This window comes from Platalea leucorodia (genome assembly GCF_965183815.1).
Source record: "Platalea leucorodia genome assembly, contig: HAP1_HAP1_SCAFFOLD_102, whole genome shotgun sequence".
Lineage (NCBI taxonomy): Eukaryota > Metazoa > Chordata > Aves > Pelecaniformes > Threskiornithidae > Platalea > Platalea leucorodia.
Genome location: NW_028121428.1, coordinates 124895 through 140803, shown reverse-complemented (window position 1 = coordinate 140803; position 15909 = coordinate 124895). Strand labels below are relative to the sequence as shown.

At 51.4% G+C, this 15909-nt stretch overlaps 1 protein-coding gene and 1 pseudogene across 2 annotated transcripts in view; one reads left to right on the top strand and one right to left on the bottom strand.

Moving 5' to 3' along the window:
• LOC309603484 (olfactory receptor 6B3-like) overlaps nt 1-15909 on the top strand; it is a 229030-nt pseudogene that overhangs the window by 124729 nt on the left and 88392 nt on the right. The window lies entirely within an intron of this gene.
• Nucleotides 9854-10780, bottom strand: LOC309603474 (olfactory receptor 14I1-like; the record flags this gene model as incomplete). The annotated part of the gene is made up of 1 exon (XM_082338315.1): nt 9854-10780. One exon carries the CDS (start codon nt 10778-10780, stop codon nt 9854-9856), a length of 927 nt encoding a protein of 308 aa, XP_082194441.1.

Sequence of the window (15909 nt, the reverse complement as noted above, 5' to 3'; positions counted from 1 at the left end):
GTTCTTGCCACAGTTGGTCTCTCAGCCAAGCCTGTTCTCAGGCAGTTCCAGCTAGATCACGTGCTCATGGCCTGGTCATGACAAATATTGAACATTTCCATTGAATGAGATCCCAAGTCAGAGGATTGGTTTAGCTTCTGTTTACAACCCAAAGCATCCCATGCTCTGCAGATATCTCATTGCCTTATCTCTGGCCAGAATCTTCCTCATTTCAGCATCTGAGTATTGCCTATTATTCTCCTGCCAAGCAATATGTGTACAAGACCGGTTTTACCTTCCTGAAAACCTCCCCATGGGGACTGGCAGGTCACTATGAAGTTCCAAGGCCTTCCCTTCTGCACATTGAACAAGGCCTTTTCCTCCACTTTCTCCTCCCAGGCAAGTGCTCCAGCCCCTCAGCAGCTTGGTGACTCTCCACTCAACTCCCTGCCAGTTACCAACACCTCCCTTGCTGTGCTGGTGATCTCTGGCCAAGAGCCCAGCAGCCCCACAGGCGCTCCCTCCCTCCTCCCCTTGTCCAGTGGGGGCCCAAAAATGGACGCGGTTGTGTACAGGTGGTCTAAGGAGCGATGAGCAGGGGGAGACAATCACTGCCCTCGCTCTTTTGGTGAGACTCCAGGACTCTGCTGGCTGCCTTGGCTGCCAGGTCGCACTGCTGGGCCATGTTTTGCCTTCTGTCTCCCACCACCACCAGGGCCTTTTCCGCAGAGCTGCTCCCCAGCCAGGCAGTCCCCAGGCCCTGCAACTGCAGGCTGTTAGGCTCTCCCAGGCACAGGGCCTGGCCTTTGTCCTTCTTCTGTCTCATGAAGTTCCTGACAGGACAGTCCTTCTGCCTGTCAGGTTTGCCCTGAATGGTAACCCTAGGGCACAGGAATGGTCCTCCCAATTTAGTGCCATCCACAGACGTGGTGACAGTTGCCTCCTCTGGGTCATGGATACAGGTGTTAAACTGCACAGGGCTCAGGAGAGGCCCCTGTGCTGCCCCACAATGCCCCAGTATGTCCCACTGGCCTCCAGGTAGGCTATGACCCCTTGTCCACTGCTCTCTCAGCCTCATCCTCCAACTGGTGTTTCACCCATCTCTTTGTCGACCCGTCCAGACTGTAATGGCCTAATGTGGGTACAAGGCTACCGAGGGAGACCATGCCAAAAGTCTTGCTGAAGCTGAGGTAAAGGACATCCACTGTTCTCCCCTCGTGCATAAAAGCAGTTCCTTCATCAGGAAGGCCGTCAGGTTGGTGAGGCAGGATTTACCCTTGGCTAATCCATGCTGACTGCATTTGGACACCTTCTGCTCTTTGAGGTGCCCAGCAATGTCCCTCAAGAGCACTCATGGGAAGGCTCACTCCTCCCCCAAGTGAGCTTGTACAGCCTGGCGTTCCCGGGGTTGCACTTTTGGCCTCTTTCAACGATGGGTGCAACATTGGTTTGTCCTCACTCCCAAGAGACCTCTACCAATCCCGTGACTTTTCAAAAGGGATATTCCAATGAAATATCAATCTTCCAGTGTCACTTCATTACCACTATTCTGCCTGCTATACGGTGTATTTAATTTCTCTAATCTTTCATATATTTTCAGCTGTCCTGATACAATGACCATTTCTAATGTCATCTTTTCAGATGCAGACTTCTTAGACAAAGGCTCTTTCCATTATTCTCTAGTTTTTTCCTCCCCTTACTCCTTGTTCATTCAGATGCCTCTCACCTATGCAGCTGTTTTAAGCTTCAGGTAGCTAGAAGCTTGCCTGTCTTTCAGCAGTCTAATTGTCTCTTTAGCTGTCTCTTGAATTCTGTTTATATCTATCTTTTTGTATCTAGCTATCTAAAACATTTCTGAGCAGATTATCCCTTGTAGAGAGGCAACCTCATTAGAGGCATCTTGTGCTTAGCATATAGTTGTGGAGTGTGTTTTATTGGTTATGAAAACTGATCATGCTTTAATTTTCTCTCCTTACAAATAGAAAAAACCCTTCTGTGCCTGTGTGCAGCCAGGTCTCTAAGGAGAGCAGGGGGGAGATGGTGCAAAGGAGCTGTACCATCCAGCTGCACAGATCAGTGGAGAAGTCTGATGCAAGAACAGTGATGTCAGTCTCAGGTGGCCAATGACAGAAATGTTGGGGTTGGGGAGGTGAGGAGCAAAGTTGTCCATACAGTGTCAGACTTCAGGCTCTTCCTCCCTCTCCAGACCTCCTGAGGAGACACTCTGCATCAACATCAATTGGAGTACACTTCTATCACCTCCTCCTTAAACTGAAAAGTAATAAAATATAGGCTTTAAATTTAAAAAAGTCATTTTTATTAGGTACGGTATGAAATCTTCCTCCTTAACTACATTATGAAAAAACTCCAATTAGCTGTACAAGTCTTGAAGACTTAAAGAAAATTACAGGAAGAGAAAGAGCTTGTTAGGGCTTTTTGTATTTTAACGAGCCCCATGGTGTGTTTGGGGCTGAGTTCATGAACCTCAGATGCTGAGAGAAGATTGAACAATCCTCTCCAGAAGCCCAAGTCAGAACAAAACCCGGAGTACCTTGAAGCATTAATGAGCCCCACTGAGGGCCATTACTGACAAAGCCTCCCCAGGGACTCCTTAGAGCAGAGAACTGGAGGCTGTGATTGCAGGGAGGCAAAGGCAGTGGGCAGGTGGCTGTAATGCAGAGAAAACCCTTGGTTTATCAGCAAGCAGCAAGGCCAAGCCCTGTTCCCCAGGCCCTGGCAAGGCAGATGCTGTCCCTCACGCGTGGCTCAGGGCTCTTCCTGGGGGCAGTGGGATGTGAGGGCGAGCAGTGCCAAGTGTCGAAAAACTGTGCAATACCTCCTGGCATCCCCAAGCGGGGGCGAGGAAGCAATAAAGTCCAGAGCCTCAAAATAAAGTTTCTGCCTGAAGGCCTCCGTGGCAGAGGTCACTGCCATAGCCAAGGGGACAAAGATCTTGGTTCCTTTGGGCCTTTCACTTCTACCAGAGCCCTTGCCCATCTCGACTGCAGGCTGTCCTACACTGCCCCATGCCTGCACCTCTTGCCCTCCAAGCCACAGACACCGATCTTCCTTTACCACCTAGCCCTCACCCTGGCATTTCTATACCTTCACTGATGTCTCTCCATCCTCACTGGCTCTTCCTTGAAACACAAAGCCATGGGCTGATCCAGTCTCCCTCTGGGGAACCTCTTGCACCACAATGCTACCCTTTGAGTGACCTTTCTTTTTCAACACCTCCAGTCTGAACCTTCCAAGCAGCACTTTGTGGAGGTTTCCTTCTCCTCCCACTACCAAAAAAAGCTCCATCATCTCTGAAAACACCCTTCAAGCAGTTGAAGGCTACCACTATAGTGACTGAGCCTCCACTTCAAAAGGTACAGAAGCCCAGGTCCCTCAACTTCTTCACACAGGCCCCACACCCCATCCTGGCAGATCTCCTCTGAATCCTCTCCATTCCTCCTCTTTCCTCCAGAACCGGGAGCCCCACATGCGGACACACTAGCCTGGACGTGGCCACACCAGTGCTGATGCAAGAGGGATGATAACTCCTTTGTCTGGGTGGCCATGCTCCCCCCAATGCAGCCCTGTATGCAGTTGGCCTTACTCCTGGTGAGCATGCGCCACTGGCTCAGATGGCATCCCTTGTAACGCCCAGGCCCTTCTCCTCAGGGTCACTCCTGAGTGGTCCAGGTCTCAGCCAGCCCTGGTGTTTGGGGTTATTCTGCCCCCAAGAAAAGACTTGCTGCTTCTCCGTGTAAAGCTTTGTGAGGTTTCTACTGGCCGAATCGCAGAGTTTCTCAAGGTCCTCTAAGAGTGAAGCTCCATTGGGCCAGCTGTTAATGTGTGCGCACAGATGGCTCACCCTACCATGTGGTGCCTCTGCCAAGATAAGACTATCAGGAATTACAAAACACTACAGATAATAGAAGGAGGTGCGAGTTTAATGGCATTGCTGACCAGGGTAGGAATCCCCATGGTGACAAGCTCAGAAACACCAAATGAGAGTACAAAGGAAGGCAAACTAGGGCCAAGGAGGAAAGGGTAAACGGAGATGGGCTGTTTGCATGGGAGGGTACAAGGATGGTCAAGGGGAAGAAATTGTGAGTGGGAAGAGGGAAAAAGGAAAGAAAAAGTGAAGCAAAGGAACCAACCAGGGCTGTCTGGGGATACCTGCCAAGCAGCCCTGCATGGGAGCAACAATGCCTGGAGTGAGACAAGAACACCACAGATCATCCGACCCAACTTCTTTCTTGCTGACTTCAGTGGTCACTGGGAACCTGAGTGCTTTGCCACCCATCAGGAAGGCATGATCTGTGGTGGAAAGAAATGCTGACTCATTTCTGCTGGAAGGGATCTTGTGAGGTGTCTAAGCCCACCTCCTGCTCAGAGCAGGATCAGCTCTGGGGTCAAACCCGGTCGCTAATGCCTATATTCATTTTGGGCTTGAAAAGCTCCAAGGATGGAGATGACACAAGGTTTCTGGGAAACCTGCTTCAGTGCTTGAGTGTCTTGATGGGGAGGAAGTTTTTCCTCCCTTGCTTCAGCTGATGCCCATTGGCCCTCATCCTCTCATCATGCACAACAGTGAAGAACCTGGCTCCATTTTCTTGCTGACATCCAAAAGGCACGGGAAGGCTGTTAGGAGGTCTCCCCACAGCCTTCTCTTCTCCAGGCTTTGCACCTTTGCAGTGAAGGCGGACAACGGCACCCTGGGATGCATGAGGAAGAGCACTGCCAGCAGGTGGGGGAGGTCATCCTTCCTCTCTCCTCAGCACTGCTACAATTTGTCTTGCTCACTTCCAGCAGGGTTTTCTACTCTACCACCTCACTTGCACTGCAGCCAAAGCTGCCCTCCATACCTTCCACCAGTCCTGCCTTGTCTTCTTGTGAAAAACGTATCCAGGAGAGCATTCCCACCATGTCGGGTCAGGGATCACCTTCCATCTTCCTTTCAGCTGTGGCTTTCTAGCAGAGGTCCATGGCCTTCCAAGTTCTCAGGGACTACCAGGTCCTAAAATTGTGTCCATATCTCCAACTGCCTTAGAGGACAGCTCATCCTCTTCCCAACCTTCCTCAGGCAGTTCAGGCATCCTGACCACAAGACCATTGTACATCAAGATGTTAATGATCCATGCAACAGGAAACCTGAGTAGACCGAGGCCTGTGCTGTGCTCCACGTACAGCTGAGCCTTTGGGCTGTGTTGTGCTGAGCATATTCCTGGGTTGCAGACTAAATTTGATTGTAATGAGAAGTACACAGGCAGCTCCCACCTGGTACCAGTGATTAGGTCACCTGCATGTCCTTCCCTATATCTAAGACTGCAACAATGAAATCACAGGTGAACAGCCTCTTTTGGGGGCAGTAGAAACGATGACTTGGATTTTTTTCCTTCTAAGCAAACACTGAAAGTGACTGCAGGAGCAAAATGGGATAACCCTTCCACAGACGGGATCTTCAAGACTTGCTGCACCAGCTGACCAGACAGAAGTAACCTCACCATGATCTTCCAAGCCACGTGCCTGCTGCCGGCCTTTCAGCTGCTCGGATAAACACAACCAAACCTCATGCCTGCCGCTGTCCCAGCAGGTACTCGGGCAGAAAGGAGATGACAGCCATATCCAAGCCCTCTTCCTGGATGGGCCTACCAGTTACTTAGGGAAAGGGAGTCCCACAATCAACTTGCCAACCATGTGCCTTCTGCTGACCTATCAGAGACACTGGCAGGTGTGAGACTAAAAGCACGTATCCCAGCCATGATTCAAGAGCTGACATGTCAGCTACTTAAGGAAGAGTCCCTTTCCCAGACACATTGCTGCTGCTGGCCTATCAACTCCAGAGAGAGACATGAAATCACAGCCAGCTTCACAACCTTGTGCCTCCTGCTGGCCCATGAGATCCCGAGGCACAGCTGACCTCGTCATAGCATTCCTAGCCATCTCCTCCTCATGACCTGTGAGCTGATCAGATGCAAGTAACCTCACATTCCTCTTCCAATGCCATGCGACTGCTCTTGGAACTCACAATCCCCTTCCTGCCCCAAGGGGCCAAAAAGTTTAAGTCATAGTTAGGAATGGGGCTGAAGGTAAGGGGGTGTAGAGCACGGGAAAAAGGCCTTTGGCGGTGAGGTGTTCAGGTTAGGGTTTAGGGACTAGATCTTGCCTTCAATGGTTGGGGATTAGGCAAAGTTTGATAAGGTAGGTTTGGTGTTGTGCTGAGGGTGGCTGGTTAGTGTTAGGGCATGGGCTAGCTTTGTGGATTAGGGTTTTGATTAGGGCTGGAGTGAAAGCTAGGGTTAAGGTCAACATTTTAATGCTAGGGGTATGGGCAAGGGATTAGGGTGATCAATAAGGTAAGTGTAAGGGCAAGGAGTTATCTGTTTCGACTTTGGATTAGAGGTAAACTTTGAGATAAGGGATTGGAGTAGTGGATTGCCTTCAGGGTGAGGGGTAGCATTTAGGGGTAGGGTTAGGACTTAAGGTTACTTGTTAGAAGTAGGGTAAAGGCTTAATGTGAATGTTTTCACAGTCATTATCACAGTGGCATCAAAATTAGCTGAACGGATCTTACCTCTTCCAAATCTTTCACTTCTTTTGGCCAAGCCCCTCTTCCCTCCCCCAGATCTCCCATCTCCTTTGTCCCAGCTTCCCCTGACCTCCCCAAATCTTTCAGCTTGTTGGGGGCTGTATTGTAATGGCTTTGAAGACCTCCAAGCACCTGTGTCTCCACTGTTGGCCAGTCAGAAGGGACCTCACAGCCAGCATCCAAGCACAATGTGCTGCTGTGCTGGAGAGGTCCCTGCTCAGCCACCCCAGCAGTGCTGGAGGCAGGTGATGCCCTCCACCACCCCTGAGGCACTCTGCCTGCAGAGCAGCTCATGCTCCAGAAGGACTACCATATCTCCTGGGTCACACGGGTTCTTCAGCTGCCCCAGGGCAGTTGCAACCTCTTGTGGTGGTGCATCCCCCCACCCCAGCTTCCTCTCGACCACCTTACAACCACAAGGACCCCTCCCAAGGCTTGGCCTCTGAGCAGTGAGTCTGGCCACCAGGTGCCCCTTGGTTGTACCAGGCACTCTTGCATGGTTGAGCTGGGGAACAAGAATGCCTTGATCGCACCTGGCATTATCAGTCATCCCTTGACAGCTTGGGAACACCCCATTGTGGACCATAACTCAGGCGGATCGGTACGGGACGATCGTACCTGCCTTGCTGAGATTAATGAGAACTCAGCAATAACTGACCACAGCTGTGGCCAGAATGGAAATTTACTGATGCCTAAAGTCAATCATCTCACAGCCCTATAAGCAACGGTGCCACGGGAGACCCTTTGAGCTCTCCTGGACCGCAGTGGGCTGCACCAGAATCTCCCTGGGAGTGGGACGGTTCTCAGAGCTGCGAACTCTTAAGTTTGCATACAGAGGCATGGCAACAGGACCTGGGCTGATCTCCGGTGCCTTTTGCTCCTTGAGGTTCAACCCTTCGCCCGTTGAGACAACCACTGAAGTGAGTATTTCACTGCGAGGGCAATTTTTGATGGGTATCTTTATCTGCGCATATCAAACTCGCGAGGGATTTTAAGAGGTATTCTTTTATTAGGCCTATGGTGTGATTGTGTGTGTGTGTATTATACAAATACTGTAGTAAGCTTCATTTAATCACTTTGTAGATGCTAGAGTAACCAATGATTAGTTACTACTAAATCCTTGTGATTCTCTCCTCATTGTGAATAAACCTACGTTGCTGCTAAATACATATAATCCTTAGACGTAAACCATTGATCAGGTCTGAGACTAGGCTTGGATCCAGCCGCACCTAGGCTCCTCTCTGAGAAGGAGTCTAGAGAGCACGGGGGTCCACTCTGAACCTCGTGACTCAACAGGAGGGCCTCCTTTACCCCCTCTCCCCGCCCCGTAATCCCTTTTCTCTCTCTCTCTCTCTCTCTCTCTCCATATATTCCATTCATTTAATAAGTGATAGAGTGAACCTTGCCGTTGAACTCTGTTAAATCACCCATTCATAAATTTCTATTAAAATCACTATTTACAAATATCTGTGGCGGTGATTATTTAAGTGACCTAACCGCTCATACGCGACAAGTGCTGAAGGGGTCATGCCCTACCTGGAGGCCAGTGGGACATACTGGGGCATTGTGGGGCAGCACAGGGGCCTCTCCTGAGCCCTGTGCAGTTTAACACCTGTATCCACGACCCGGAGGAGGAAACTGTCACCACGTTTGTCGATGGCACTAAATTGGGAGGACCATTCCTGTGCCCTAGGGATGCCATTCAGGGGAAACATGACAGGTGGGAGGACTGTCCTGTCAGGAACTTCAGGAATAGATGAAGGACAAAGGCCAGATGTACTGGTTTTGGCTGGACTAGAGTTAAACTTCTTCATAGTAGCTTGTATGGGGCTATGTTTTGGATTTGTGATGAAAAATCCATCCCCTCAAGGGGAATGAACTGTCCCACTCAGCTTGGTGTCATCTACAAACTTGCTGAGGGTGCACTCAATCCCACTGACTATGTAATTCATGAAGATATTAAACAGTACTGGTCCCAGTAGGCACCCTTGAGGGACACCACTCGGTACTAGTTTCCACTCAGACATGGAGCCATTGCCTATAACTCTTTGGATGCACCCATCCAGCCAGTTCCTTATCCATCTAAGAGTCCATTTGTCACATCTGTATCTCTCCAACTTAGCAGCAAGAATGTTGTGGGGGACCATATCAGAGGACTTACAGAAGGCTAGACAGGTGATGTCTATAGCTCTTCCGTTGTCCATTAATGCAGTTACTCCATGTAAGGCCACTAGAGTAGTCAGGCACAAGTTGCCCTTTGTGAAGCCATGTTGGCTTTCTCTAATCACCTCCCTCTGTTCAATATGTTTTGACAAGTCTTCCAGGAATATCTCCTCCGTGATCTCACCTCTGTACAACACAAACATGGACTTCTGACCTAGTCATTTGGTGTGCCACTGTGGGGGGAATAAACAACCTGTACGAGGTGGGGTGACAGTCCAGTGCTGGAAACGGTGATTGTTATGGGCTGCTCTGTGACGGTTGCCTTGGGGCAGCTTCCCTGGGGTGTCCAGTGGCCATGGGCTCAGCCCAGAGCCTGCTCTGCTGGTCCTTCCTATCTCCCCCAGGAGGCCTGGCTGTGCAAGGACACTGCCACATGCTCCCACACTGAATACTCAAACAGTTTAGCTGTGTTTTCCTCTTGAGGGCACTTTCTTGGGCTTGTTCTTGAGAGAAACATTGGAAGAAGACCTAAGATTTCAGGCACTGCCACCAGGAGATCCCCTTGTATGACAGAAACTCTGTTCTGGAGGTCAGCTCTGTCACAGAAGTGCCCATTGCCTGTCCCTGCCTGCAGTCACAGGACTGCCACACAAAAGGACTCTGACCAAGCTGCCAGAGCAATCCTTCCTTACACCAAGAGAGGGGCTCAGAAAGAGAGTGCGGAATTTAAAAGAGAGCAGCTCGGGAAAGACCAAGCGCTGGTGCTGCCTGGCCGTGCTGCTGTGCTGAGACTCTTTCCCCCTCCACCTCTGCACACAGGCACTGCCGTGCAGCTCCAGAGAAAGTCTCAGAAAAACGAAAGTCTCGGATACAAAGTCGCTGCAGGGTCCTTTATTTTTAAATGCACAGAGAACATGGCTCTCATTTCAAGGCTCTGGGTAACATTATTAAGGTAGATAGTGAATTAGACATGGTTGAATAATGACATTTCTTTGTGCACAATCTTATCACAAGTAAAACCAAGGAAAAAGACAGCCACCACAACCACCAAACCTCCAAAAGACAGGCTGAGCCTGTAATGAGACACATTATAAGTGATATGCATAAGAAAATGGACAGTTTATTGCTTCAGAAAAAACATTCAGTTATCAGTTTCCACACTGCATCCTTGAGCTCCTGGTTCCTCAAGCTGTAGATGAGAGGGTTCACTGCTGGAGGCACCAATGAATAAAGAACTGCCACCAAAAAGTCCTGTGATGGGGAGGAGACGGAAGGGGGCTTCAATTGAGCAAACATGCCAGTGCTGAGAAAGAGGGAGACCACGGCCAGGTGAGGGAGACACGTGGAAAAGGCTTTGTGGCGTCCCTGCTCGGAGGGGATCCTCAGCACGGCCCTGAAGATCTCTGCGTAGGACAGCACGATGAAAACAAAACATCCAAAAGCTAACAAATAACTTAAAATAAGAAGCCAAACTTCCCTGAGGTAGGAGTGTGAGCAGGAGAGCTTGAAGATGTGGGGGATTTCACAGAAGAACTGGTCCACAGCATTGCCGTGGCAAAGTGGTAGTGAAAATATATTCACAGTGTGAAGAAGAGCATTGAGAAACCCACTGCCCCAGGCAGCTGCTGCCATGTGGACACAAGCTCCACTGCCCAGGAGGGTCCCATAGTGCAGGGGTTTGCAGACGGCAGAGTAGCGGTCATAGGCCATGATGGTGAGAAGCCAATACTCTGCTGAAACAAAAAATACAAACAGAAAGACTTGGGCAGCACATCCTGCGTAGGAGATGGCCCTGGTGTCCCAGAGGGAATTGGCCATGGCTTTGGGGAGAGTGGTGGAGATGGAGCCCAGGTCAAGAACAGAAAGGTTGAGGAGGAAGAAGTACATGGGGGTGTGGAGGCGGTGGTCAAAGGTGATGGCAGTGATGATGAGGCCGTTGCCCAGGAGGGCAGCCAGGTAGATGCCCAGGAAGAGCCAGAAGTGCAAGAGCTGCAGCTCCCGTGTGTCTGTGAATGCCAGGAGAAGGAACTCAGTGATGGAGCTGCTGTTGGACATGTCCTTCCTCTGGGCATGGGACACTGTCCAAGGAAGAAAATGGAGTGGGAAGTCAGGGGAGACTTCCCTGAGCAAAATCAAAGCAATTTTCCCTGGACCCTCTCCCTGCTACATGCACCCACCTTCTTCCTTTTCAAGGAGAACTTCCTTCAGCTGTGTGCCTGTAGCTCAGGTTGGCGCTGGCTGAGTGTGCCATGAGGAGCAGGGGCTCTTCCCACTGCCTGCTGAGGAGTCAGCCCTGCTCTGCAGGAAACAGTTCATGGGAATGGTGGGTGCAGGGTCCAGTGCTGGTGTTTGACTTTGTCAGATGAAACTGCTCCCACCCCAGAAGGGCCTGTCAGCATCTGCACTCCCAGTGCTAAGGAATGGGGATGGCAGAAGGCAGTTGGAGAGGTTAGTTTTACAGCTTCCCTCCATCTCCCCTGGGGAGTGTGTTTGGATGTCAGAAAGCCTCAGCATTTCTGCTGCCCTCAGGGAGAACAGAGGGAGCCCTGCGAGGCAAGAGGAGTGCCTGTGGCTTAGTGCAGAGTGAGGAGAGCCAGTCTTTTTCTTCATCTTGTTCCCAGCTGCCCTGGGCTTGCATCTTTCTGAGATGGAGGGTGATCACACTCCCACTTTACCCTGAAAAGCCACCAGACACTGCTGAGAGCAGAGGGATCCACTGCAGACCACTAAATGTCTCACCCTTTCTCAAGGTCTCAACGCCCCACATTTAGCCGAGGACACACATGGCTCATTTCACAAACCCAACAGCATTTTCTCTGTTGTAGCATCTCTGCACTTCTCCATGGGGCCTTCAGATAACATAAGGTGCTATAGGGCAGTTTTGCATGCTGGAAGGCAGCTCACAGCTTGGAAGGACACCCCAAGGAGGTAGCCAGCTGTGCTAATGATGGCATCTGGTTAAGGGAGGGTCAGCTCATTCCCGAGCCTCACAGACTGCATTGCCCAGAGCGTCACAGGTTAGAGGAAAGCTGGGACACCTCATTGCCATAAACACACCCAAATGGGAGGACCCACAAGATCAGTGCCTGACTCTGCAGCTGAAACTCCCATTCCCAGAGAGTCTGACATCAACACCAAGAGCAGCTGAGGGAGGCAAGGAGAGAGACAGGGGGCACTCAGGAAAGCATTTCCCTTACCCAGCACAGCACATCACCTCCCGGACGGTGACAGTGCAGGGCAGTCACCCTCAGCCCCTGGTCAGCGGGAAAGGGGCACATGGCAGGAGAGATGCACTTTGTCTCTCCTGCTGGCAGATGGATGAGGAGGTGACCAACACCCTAGACCCCACGCGCTGGCTGGGGGCTTTGCTAGGCGGAACAGGAGACAAGAGGGGTGTTGCTCAGGGAAGGCATTGGCACTGCAGGGGTGGCCGGGAGGTGCCCATATCTCCCCGGCAACAGGGTTTCCCTTAGCATTTCCCTCCCTCCCTGCCCTTGTCTTCACTGCCTGGAGCTGTCCCAGCCGGGAGCTGTTTCTCTGGCCCCGCGTCTCTTCCCTGCCAGTGCTCACAGACCCCAGCCCTGTCCCTGTGTGCAGCGCTGCGCTGCACTGCTCTGTGTGTGCAGGTGTTAAAGACAGGTCACGAAAACCCTGATGAACCTGGAAAGGTGATGCTGGTGTTATCTGTAGGCTGGTGGGGGTGAAGGCACTTGCTGAAGTTCCCAGTAAACCTCAGTGTGATGGCTTAGGAGTCTCAGCCCTTTCTCTAACGCACCCAACTGTGTTTCCATTCCCACCAAGCTGAGCCAGAGAAAATTGGAAGCACAAATTGAGGAAAGCAGAGACTGAAGCAGGAAAGCCCTGCCCTGAATGGACTCATGAAAAGTCCCCTTGGAAATGACTTTGGCAGGAGCTTGATCTGTGAGCCTCACTCTCCCATGCAGCACCCTCTCAGCATCATAAGGACCCTGCCCTGCCCTGCCAGCGGTCCCTCCTTCCACCCACAGCTTCTCCTCATAGAGCCATGGGGAGCTCCCCAGGCAGGCTGAATGCTGACCCTGGCAGGTGGCAGAGTCCCTGCCCCAGCACACAGCCCCTGCGGTGCAGGGACCCTGCTCGGAAGGACAGCCCTGGGCACCCCTGGCTGCACACCCACCTTCACACCCCTGCAGCCATCCCTGGGAGAAGGCAGCCATCATGCTCTGTCCCTCCCATGCAGGGAGTCCCTGCTCTGGAGCACGTCCTCCTCCTCTACACTAGAGAAACTGTGAGAAGCCTCCTGAAAGACCCCATAGGCTGTGGGATGTGCTACCTTTTGGATTTTCCTCCACGAGCAAAAGCTACATTGCCCTGCATCCAGAGACTTACCATGTAGAGGGCTGTGAAGATTTCTCCTCCAGTCAGCTCTTAGATCAAAGCCTTCCCACTCCTGATTGCCTTTCACCTCTCTCTGCCTTACTCCTCTCCCCTCGCTGCCTGCAGGCAGTGCCCTCAGCCCTGCTGCCCTTTGCAGAGGAGCTGCTCCTGGGCAGAGCTGTCTCTCTGCAATGCTGCCCACTTGCCATCAGCTCCCTCCATGCCAGGAGCCCAGCCCAGCTCAGCAGCAGAGGCCCAGCCCAAGGCACCACTTTCTCTGCCCCTCTGGGCTCCCTCCAGGTGTCCCTGGGGCTCCAGGGGAACCTGCTGTGAAACAGCCGGAAGGCATCTCTGATGTTCCTTCCATCTCTGATGTTCCCTCTGATGTCAGCCAGGAGCACAGACAGGATGAGTGGGAGCCATTAATGTTAGAGACAGAGCTGTGATACTGATGGAATAAACTGCCAAAGCATGGTGGCAGAGCTCAGGACAGCTGCTCTTCAAGGACAGCATCCTCCAAGCTCAGCAAGGGTCCAGATCAAAACTCAGTCTAAACTTGAAAGGCAATTGAAGGGCACCATAAGGAGGGTTTACTGCTTCAGGAACAGTTAAAGAAGAAACAAAGATCCTGTGTGGCCACTGCTGAATTTAAGAAGAGCAGGTGTAGACAGATCTGAGAATCTCTGTGTCCTCTTTGCCTCAGACTTCACCAGCAAGGTCTCCCAGGCCTTTGTGCCTTGAGGTAGAACTCTGGAGGAGACCAGGCAGCAGTGGATGGGGACCAAGTCAGGAGTCCCTTGAACAATCAATCTTTCACCAGTCTATGGGACAGGAGGGGCAGCATCCCAGGGAGCTGAGTGAGCAGGCCAATGTCACAGCGAGGCCACTGTCCAGCATCTTTGATAGGTCACAGAGACTCTGGGGACTCCCTGATGATGGGCAGCACCTCTACAATGCATACACCTTTCCAGAATGCCCACAAGATGAGCAGGGGAATGAAAGGTTGTGGCCCAGCTCGTGTCCACTCGAATCCCATTTCTGGGTGTCTGAAAGAGAAGGGGACTGGGTTTACCCAGGGGAGCTTGTCTCTCACCATCCTCTTTGCTTTCTGTGATGAAAGGACAGGATTGCTGGACCCAGGGAGAGAAGAGATGGTCTTTTACCTGGAAGTCATCAAGGCTTTCAGCATCATCCCTCCAGAAATGTCTTGTGTCCAAGTTAGGACAGTATGGGCTGCCTGGGTGGATAAGTCATTGAGGAAAAAACCTGCTGGAGAGTAGCTGGGCTTGGAGGAGTGTGGTACATGCGTGGTGCTCTGCCTGGAGGCATCTAGCTAGTAGGGTCCTGCAGCGGTCTAGCTTGCAACCTGCCCTGTTTCACATCTTCTGAATGACCTGGAGGATAGGAGAGAGTACTTTTTGATACCATTTGTAGAAGACATCCCATTGAGGAGAGCCGGGCAGGGCTGGAGGGCAGGGCTGCCAACCCAAAGGACATAGAAACCTCATGATATCCAGTAAAGATTCCACCTAAGTCCTGCTCTTAAAAGTGGATGATGGCTCTGAAATGTCCTAGGAGAGGGACTGGCTAGGCAGGTAGCAGCTCCACAGGAACGGGTCTGCTGGTCTTTGGATTCCATTAGGCAAAAGATGAGCCATCAGCAAAGATGGCCAACAACAGCCTGGGCTGTGTGAGCAGGAGCACAGCCAGGGCAAGGGATTCTTTCCCTCTGCTCAGCACTTGTGACACCACATCCAGAATACTTGCCCAGGTTTTTGTTCCCTGCAATGCCAGAGGGACATTGGCAAGCTGGAGGATCCGCAAATTTCAGTGGAGCGCCACAGAGACGGTCAAGGTTGGAGCACTTGTCCTATTAGGAGAGTCTGAGGGAGCTGGGCTTGTTCACCCTGGAGAATGGAGGGCTTTGCGGGGAGGATGGAAGAGACTTGCATTGCCTACGGTGAGGTTCCCAAGAAGACGCTGTGGTGCAAGGCAGGAGCACATGAGGCAATGAGCTGGAACACGACAGGGTCAGGCTCAATATAGGGAGAAACTTTTGCAACATGAGGACAGCCAGACATGGGAAGCTGTTTCCTGGAATGCGTGCACTGCCTCCATCCCTGGGAGTTTCTCAGACTGATGTGGGTAAAACCATGAGCAACTTAGTGTGACCCTGCGTTGAGGAGGATATTTTCTACAGATATCTAGCAAGGTCCCGTCCAGCCTGAATGACATCCATAGGGATCCAAGTTTCGCATTTCTGACTGAAACTCTTTTAGCTATTGCTGAACAGTGCTTAAACAACAGGAAGGCCTTCTCATGCTGTTTCTCACGCTGTCCTTCCAATGAGTGGGCTGGGCTTGGGCAAGAAGTTGGGAGGGGACGCAGCAAGAACAGCTGACCCCAAATGACCAAAGGGATATTGCATTCCAGAGGGTATCACGCTCAGCAATAAAAGCCCAGGGAAAGGAACAGGAAGGGGGGACATTTGTGGTTATTACATTTGTCTTCCCAAGTCATCATTACATGTGATGAAGGCCTGGAAGATTTCCTGGAAATGGCTGAACATTTCCCTGCCAATGGCATGGAGTGAATTAATTCCTTTTTTGCTTTGCGTGTGAAGGCAGCTTTGCCTAACTTATGAACCTTTCTTAATTCCAACCCATGAGCTTTTCTCACTCTTACCTTTCCAATTGTCTTCCCCAGGCACTTTTGGGGGAGTGAGAGAGTGACTGGGTGGCTGATTAGTTACTGGCTGGGGTCAACCCACCACACTTGTTAATCCTTTCCACATTGGCCATGCTTGTCTTCTTTTACATCCTCCTGTG